The following is an 8,202-nucleotide window of genomic DNA, read 5'->3' on the forward strand; positions in this document are numbered from 1 at the left end:
AGCTTCCTCGTTCGAAGTTTCATGATCATCATCATTCGCTTCCTCTCCTATCGGTGCAGGCTGTGCAGGAATTTCTTCCGGCACTGCGCTACTCTGATCTATGAGAGAAGGTTCATTAACCTCGTCGAGTTCTACTTTCCTTCCAGTCACTTCTTTAGTGAGAAACTCCTTCTCAAGAAAGGATCCGTTCTTGGCAACAAAGATTTTGCCTTCGGATCTGTGATAGAAAGTATACCCAATTGTTTCTTTAGGGTATCCTATGAAGACGCATTTCTCCGCTTTGGGTTCTAGCTTGTCAGGTTGTAACTTCTTTACATAAGCTTCGCAACCCCAAACTTTAAGGAACGACGACTTAGGTTTCTTTCCAAACCATAGTTCATACAGTGTCGTTTCAACGGATTTAGATGGTGCCCTATTTAAAGTGAATGCGGCTGTCTCTAATGCATAACCCCAAAACGACAACGGCAAATCGGTAAGAGACATCATAGACCGAACCATATCTAACAGAGTTCGATTACGACGTTCGGACACACCATTACGCTGTGGTGTTCCCGGCGGTGTCAACTGTGAAAGTATTCCGCATTTCTTTAAATGCATGCCAAACTCATAACTCAGATATTCGCCTCCGCGATCAGAACGCAGAAACTTAATCTTCTTGTTACGTTGATTTTCTACTTCACTTTGGAATTCCTTGAACTTCTCAAAAGTCTCGGACTTATGTTTCATAAAGTAAATATATCCATATCTACTCAGATCATCCGTGAAGGTTAGAACATAACGATAACCACCGCGCGATGCTACACTCATTGGTCCGCACACATCGGTATGTATGATTTCCAATAAGTCTGTAGCTCGCTCCATTGTACCAGAAAATGGAGTCTTAGTCATTTTTCCCATTAGACATGCTTCGCATCTATCAAGTGACTCAAAGTCAAGTGACTCAAGAAGTCCATCGGAATGGAGTTTCTTCATGCGCTTCACTCCAATATGACCAAGACGACAGTGCCACATATAAGTAGAATTATCATTCAATTTCATTCGCTTAGCATTAATGTTATGAACATGTGTATCACTACTATCGAGATTTAACAAGAATAAACCATTCATCTCAGGTGCATGGCCATAAAAGACATTACTCATATAAATCGAACAACCATTATTCTCAGACTTAAACGAATAACCGTCTTGCATTAAACAAGATCCAGATATAATGTTCATGCTCAACGCAGGTACCAAATAACAATTATTAAGGTTTAAAACTAATCCCGAAGGTAGATGTAGAGGGAGCGTGCCGACAGCGATCACATCGACTTTGGATCCATTTCCAACGCGCATCGTCACCTCGTCTCTTGCCAGGCTTCGTCTATTCCGCAGTTCCTGTTTCGAGTTACAAATGTGAGCAACCGAACCAGTATCAAATACCCAGGCACTACTACGAGAACCAGTAAGATAGACATCAATAACATGTATATCAAATATACCTTTCTTTTTGACGTGGCCGCTCTTCAGATCGGCCAAGTATTTGGGGCAATTGCGCTTCCAGTGCCCCTTCCCCTGGCAGTAATAGCACACAGTCTCAGGTTTAGGACCAGCCTTAGGCTTCTCAGGATGCGGTGCAACTTTCTTGCCGCCCTTCTTGAAGTTACCCTTGTTAGGCTTGCCTTGCTTTTTGAAACTGGTGGTCTTGTTGACCATCAACACTTGGTTCTCCTTCTTAATCTCTACTTCAGCAGATTTCAGCATGGAAAAGATTTCAGGTAAATCCTTATTCATGTTCTGCATGTTGTAGTTCATCACGAAGTTCTTGTAACTTGGTGGCAGTGATTGAAGGACACGATGAATACCCAGCTGGTTAGGGATCATCATCCCCAAGTCATTGAGCTTCTTCGCATGCCCGGACATGACGAGCATGTGCTCACTAACGGAGCTGCCTTCTTCCATCATGCAGGTAAAGAACTGCTTCGAGGCCTCATAGCTCTCCACGGCCGCATGAGTCTCAAAGATAAGTTTGAGCTCACGCATCATCTCACAGGGGTCGTGGTGCTCAAAACGCTTTTGGAGCTCTGCCTCTAGGCTGCACAAGATGGCACACTGAACTTCGGAGTACCGAGTTGCCCGAGTCTCATAAACATTCTTTATGTCCTCGGACACTGCAGGAGGTGGTGGGGGACCTAGCGGTGCTTCGAGCACAAATTGCAGGTTTCCACCAGTGAGGAAAATCCTCACATGACGGAACCCGATCAGTGAAGTTGCTACCATTGCCCTTAAGCTTTTCTTTCTCTAGGAACTGGTTAAAATTGATGGAGGGCGCCATGATCTACAACATATTTGCAAAGAGTTTAGACTAAGTTTATGATAAATTGAGTTCAATTTAATTCTGAAATTAACTAGGTGAACTCCCACTTAAAACAACATCCCTCGCATTGTTTTAGTGATTACACGAACCAAATCCACTACACCAAGTCCGATCTTCACGAGAAAAGATGTAGCTTCAAAGGCGAACACTCAAAGTGTTCATCATATCATTCATATGACTCATGCTCTACCTTTCGGTATCCCGTGTTCCGAGACCATGTCTGTACATGCTAGGCTCGTCAAGGCAACCTTGGTATCCGCGTGTGCAAATCTGGCTTGCACCCGTTGTATGCACATGTAGAGTCTATCACACCCGATCATCACGAGATGCTTCGAAACGACAAGTCTTAGCAACGGTGCATACTAAGGATGAACACTTTATTATCTTGATATTTAGTGAGAGGGATCATCTTATAATGCTACCGTCGCGATCTAAGCAAAATAAGATGCATAAAAGGATTAACATCACATGCAATTCATAATGTGTGATATGATATGGCCTTTCATCTTTGTGCTTTTGATCTCCATCTCCAAAGCACGGACATGATCTCCATCATCACCAGCATGGCGTCAAGGTCAGTGGCGCCGCTTCATGGTTGTCCATCACTTATAGCTACTATAACAACTACTTGAAATAAAGCTATTACATGATGAATAGACACGCAGGTCTTTAACAAAATTAAAGACAACCATTAGGCTCCTGCCGGTTGCCATAATACAATAATGAACATCTCATACATCAAATATAATCATCATCACATCATGGCCATATCACATCACCAAACCCTGCAAAAACAAGTTAGACGCCTCTAATTTGGTTTGCATATTTTACGTGGTTTAGGGTTTTCGAGTAAGATCCAATCTACCTACGAACATGAACCACAACGGTGATACTAGTGTTGACAATAGAAGTGTAAATTACAATCTTCACTATGGTGGGAGAGACAGACACCCGCAAAGCCACTTATGCAATACAAGTTGCATGTCAAGCGTGGAGCAAGTCTCATGAGACGCGGTCATGTAAGGTTAGCCCGGGCCGCTTCATCCCACCATCCCGCAAGAAGCAAAGTACACAAACTAAAGCAACAAGAGCATCACCGCCCACAAAACCATTGTGTTCTACTCGTGCAACAGATCTATGCATAGACATGGCTCTGATACCACTGATGGGATTCGTAGCATAGAAAACAAAAATTTTCCTACCGCAAGACGAATAAATCCAAGATCTAATCTATGGAACACCCAAGATCTAATCTACAAGATCGAAGCAACGAGATGGAGATGAGACTAACCCTCGAAGATTCCAAAGCCTACGAGATTAATCTCGTTGTTGGTGTAGACGATCGTCCCCGGTGCTGCAATCCGGCAGCACTTCCGTACTCGGTCGCGCGTACGGTGTCGATGAAGCACCTTCCTCTCCCGTTCCAGCGGGCAGCGGAGGTTGTGGTAGATCTCCTCCAATGTCCAGCAGCACGACGGCGTGGTGGTGGTGGTGGAGGAAGAAAACTGCAGGGCTTCGCCTAAGCCCGGACAGCGTATGGTGGAGGGAGAGGCGGCCAGAGGAGGAGGCAATGATGGGGTTGGTGTGGCCGGCCACCCCCTCCCCTCTTTATATAGGGGGCTGGCCGGCCAAGGTGGCCCCCTTTCCCATCTAGGGTTAGGGGGGGCGGCGGCCAAGGGGGGGGAGAGGGCTTTCCCCTCCCCCAAGTTGATCCCCCCCTAGGAAACCCTAGGGGGTTGGCCGGCCTGGGCCTTGGGGCCATGTGCCCTGGCCCATTAGGCCAGGGAGCATCCCCTCGGCCCATGCTAGGCCTCCTAGGTCGTGGGCCCCATGGAGGACCCCTCCGGAACCTTCTAGAACCTTCCAGTCAACCACCGGAAAAATTCCGAACATTTCCGAAACCCAGAAATCAACTTCCCTTATATGAATCTTATTCTCCGGACTATTCCGGACCTCCTCGTGACATCCTGGATCACATCCGAGACTCCGAACAAACTTCGTCTCCATACCATATTCAAATCTACTTATGCGACATCGAACCTTAAGCGCGTCACCCTACGGTTCGCGAACTATGCAGACATGGTCGAGACTCCTCTCCGAGCAATAACCAATAGCGGGATCTGGAGATCCATAATGGCTCCCACATATTCAATGATGACTTAGTGATCGATTGAACCATTTACATACGATGTCAATTCCCTTTGTCTCGCGATATTTTACTTGTCCGAGGTTTGATCATCGGTATCTCCATACCTTGTTCAACCTCGTTACCGACAAGTACTCTTTACTCGTACCGTGGTATGTGATCTCTTATGAACTATTCATATGCTTGCAAGCTAATCAGATGACATTCCACCGAGAGGGCCCAGAGTATATCTATCCGTCATCAGGATGGACAAATCCCACTGTTGATCCATATGCCTCAACTCACACTTTCCAAATACTTAATCCCATCTTTATTGTCACCCATTTACGCAATGACGTTTGATGTAATCAAAGTACCCTTTCGGTGTAAGTGATTTACATGATCTCATGGTCGAAGGATTAAGACAACTATGTATTGAAAGCTTATAGCAAATGAACTTGATGACTTGATCTTATGCTACGCTCATCTGGGTGTGTGTCCATTATATCATTCAACTAATGACATAACCTTGTTATTAATATCATCCAATGTTCATGATCACGAAACCATGATCATCTATTAATCAACAAGCTAGTTATACAAGAGGCTTACTAGGGACTCCTTGTTGTTTACATAACACACATGTATCAATGTTTCGGTTAATACAATTATAGCATGGTATATAAACATTTATCATAAACACAAAGATATTATAATAACCACTTTATTATTGCCTCTTGGGCATATCTCCAACAGAATAGGGGCGGAAAGACCGCGGATGAGGTGGTCGACAAAACTTACCCGGTACCCCATTGGAGGGGTTGGGTAGCTCTCCTCACTGGGGAAGCACAATGCCTTGGGTTTCTTGCTGATCCCCAGCTTCTTCAGCATATTGACATCTTGAGTGGAAATTTTGGATCTTTCCCACTCCGCCGTTCCAAGATCCACGGCGGCCATGGAGGATTCCGGCGTACTGTGCCTTGTTAATCGACGCGGTGGCATCAACAATGGCGCAGGGTTTGCAGCTTGGAAGCGAGGAGCTTAGGAGATTGTGGATTGCAGGAGGAAATTTGCAGATGAGAAAAGGGGGGACGGCGCGAGCGGAAGTGTTCAAGGAGGAAGACGATGATCTTATATAAGGGTGCGGCGAAACGACGAACCGTTGGATACGGAATATGTGTGACAGATGATAACCACGTGGCAACAAGGGTAAAAAAGTAACTTAACACTGGGGAAGTTACGGTGCGTGTGCCCGAAAAAGCGGAGGACGTGTGTCCCCCACCTGCACGACGTGTCAAGAAAGTGGATCAATTGGGCCCGCATGGCAGCGAGAACAGACTTGTCGCAAAATTCTGACTAGCAATCGTGGCTATCGTCAGCAATAACGTCACCTTGGCAGAAGGAAAAATTCGACTACACAATTTCATAAAAGGTGACATGGAAAAAATAATGCTGAGCCTTTGATCAAATACAAGTTTCTGATCAAATGCTCGGGGGCTACTTTGGAAAAAAGGAAAAAAGATCTAGACAGACAAAATAGAAATGGCGTGAGCCTATGACCAAATACAAATATTTGTTCATAGCCTCGGGGGCTACTCCCATCGGGAGCGCTGTTCGCACACCCGAGAAATTATAAAACTTCGGGAGATAAAAAGAGAATATAGCGGCATGAGGCGTGGAGCCTACACCCAAGAACAAATCCTTGGCTGTAGCCTCGGGGGCTACTCCCATCGGGAACGCTGTCGCGTGCCCGATGAAATTATAAAGAAGAAAGAAAAGAAAGAGAAAAAGAAAGATAGAAGAGCAAAAGAGTATATTTCGAGTTATAATTAACTCTGCATATACTCCCATCGGGAGAACAATATAAGTCATCTTTGACTCGATAAAATGTGCTATTCCAACAGCCGAAAAAGCACTCGACAATGTATTCTCAGAACGCCAAAGTTGCGATCAATTTCTGAATGCCGCAAATTTGCGAAGGTAAGACCCCAGATCCGTTCTGCTGGGTGTGGCATCGCCGAAGACTGCGCTCTGCTACTTTTATCCGTATCAACAGATACGAAGAAAAATCCTAACGGACGCGTTAGGTACCCGATAAATTTTACTGGGACTCGACAGAATGGTAAGACATTAAGCGGCGCGTGTCGAAGTTTACACCAGTATCCCGAGGTCATGTCCAGGGACGTGATCTTGAAGTAGGTTTTTGCGGATTGCCACGAGAGCAGTTAACTAGTACCTGATCCGTCAGATGAACTAGCCCCAACTACCATTATCCCTGTACAATATAGAAGTTTATGAGAAGAAATATAGAGGAATTGAAGTTGTCGAATAAAAATAAACTGTGGAGATTTTCCTTAACTCTGCGATTCAAGCAAAATCTCGGGGGCTACTGACATAGGCATCCCAAATGGGCCTGCCGAAGATAGTACCCGGGGTTTACTGAAGGCCCACTACCCGAAGAATAAGAAGATTCGGAAGCCCAAGATATTATTAAGGAAAGCTAGAGTTGTAATAGGAAGCATTATTTGTAATCTTGCGGGATGAGTTAGAAACCTTCCCGGACTCTGTAACTTGTATAACACGAATCCCTCGGCTCCGCCTCCTATATAAGGGGGAGTCGAGGGACAAAGAGATCATCGAATCATTGTTTAACAAACCCTAGTTTTCATAATCGTCGAGTACTTTTCGGCTGAAACCTTCGAGATCTACTTGCCCTCTACTTCCAACTAAACCCTAGCCTACAATCCATAGGCATTGACAAGTTAATACCTTGTCAACGGGGGCCCCACACCATAGGGCAGCGTGGGCCCCACCTTGGCCGCGCCGCCTCGTGGTGTCGGCCCCTCATGGCCCCACTTCGTATCCTCTTCGGTCTTTTGGAAGCTTCGTGGAAAAATATGACCCTGGGCGTTTGTTTCGTCCAATTCCGAGAATATTTCCTGTGTAGGATTTCTGAAACCAAAAACAGCAGAAAACAGGAACTGGCGCTTCGGCATCTTGTTAATAGTTTAGTACCGGAAAATGCATAAAAATGGTATAAAGTGTATATAAAACATGTGAGTATGATCATAAAAGTAGCATGGAACATAAGAAATTATAGATACGTTTGAGACGTATCAGCTACCGTGGCCGGACTGTGCCGCCGTGCCACCACGGGAACGCCGTGGTGCTCTGCTCCAGGTACGCCTCCTCTCTGTACCCCCTTCTCCTCTTCTTCTCCTCTTCGACTAGCTTGAGCTACGGCGGCTCCACCTCTTGGGGATGCTGCCATGCCGCGCTGCTGCTGCTAGGCTATGCTGGATGCTACTGATGTGCTCTCTGCTACTGTTATGGTGTGCTAGCTGCTGCTGCTGCTCTACTGATGCTGTGATGTGCTAGTTGCTGCTGCTGCTCTACTGGCCCTATCCTATGCCATGTTGTTGCTTGCTATATGCACTGGCTTGCTGTTATGGTTCATCCATGTTGTTGTGCATGCTAAGGGTTTCCTATATGCTTGTCTGGCCAATCCTAGCTACTACTGTTGCTTGATTCATATGCTCCTGTCATTGTTTTGGCTCCCCTGGCTCACTACTGTTAGTAATGCTTGCATTTAACAAGTGCCAGTGCTTCCTGTGTGATGATTACTGAGCTCTGGCTCATGGCAGGGCTCTGCTTGGCTTGGTTGTTGCATATATGCATCAATTCCTTGATGATATGCTTCTGGATACAATTATAATTCATC

At 45.6% G+C, this 8,202-nt stretch overlaps 1 protein-coding gene across 1 annotated transcript; it reads right to left on the reverse strand.

Annotated features, from left to right (window-relative positions):
• Positions 1-1,017: 1,017 nt before the first annotated feature.
• LOC139837478 (uncharacterized) lies at positions 1,018-2,062 on the reverse strand. Its single transcript, XM_071826906.1, has 2 exons — positions 1,482-2,062; positions 1,018-1,377 (listed from the first exon to the last, which is right to left on the reverse strand). The coding sequence occupies exons 1-2, from the start codon at positions 2,023-2,025 to the stop codon at positions 1,364-1,366; spliced, it is 558 nt and encodes a 185-aa protein (XP_071683007.1). The 5' UTR covers positions 2,026-2,062; the 3' UTR covers positions 1,018-1,363.
• Between the last annotated feature and the right edge of the window lie 6,140 nt (positions 2,063-8,202).

The sequence above is a fragment of the Lolium perenne genome, chromosome 3, assembly GCF_019359855.2.
Source record: "Lolium perenne isolate Kyuss_39 chromosome 3, Kyuss_2.0, whole genome shotgun sequence".
Taxonomy (NCBI): domain Eukaryota; kingdom Viridiplantae; phylum Streptophyta; class Magnoliopsida; order Poales; family Poaceae; genus Lolium; species Lolium perenne.

What these genes read in the sequence shown, in the direction of transcription:
- LOC139837478 (XM_071826906.1), bottom strand. Translation starts at nt 2,025, where the DNA reads ATGATGCGTGAGCTCAAACTTATCTTTGAGACTCATGCGGCCGTGGAG.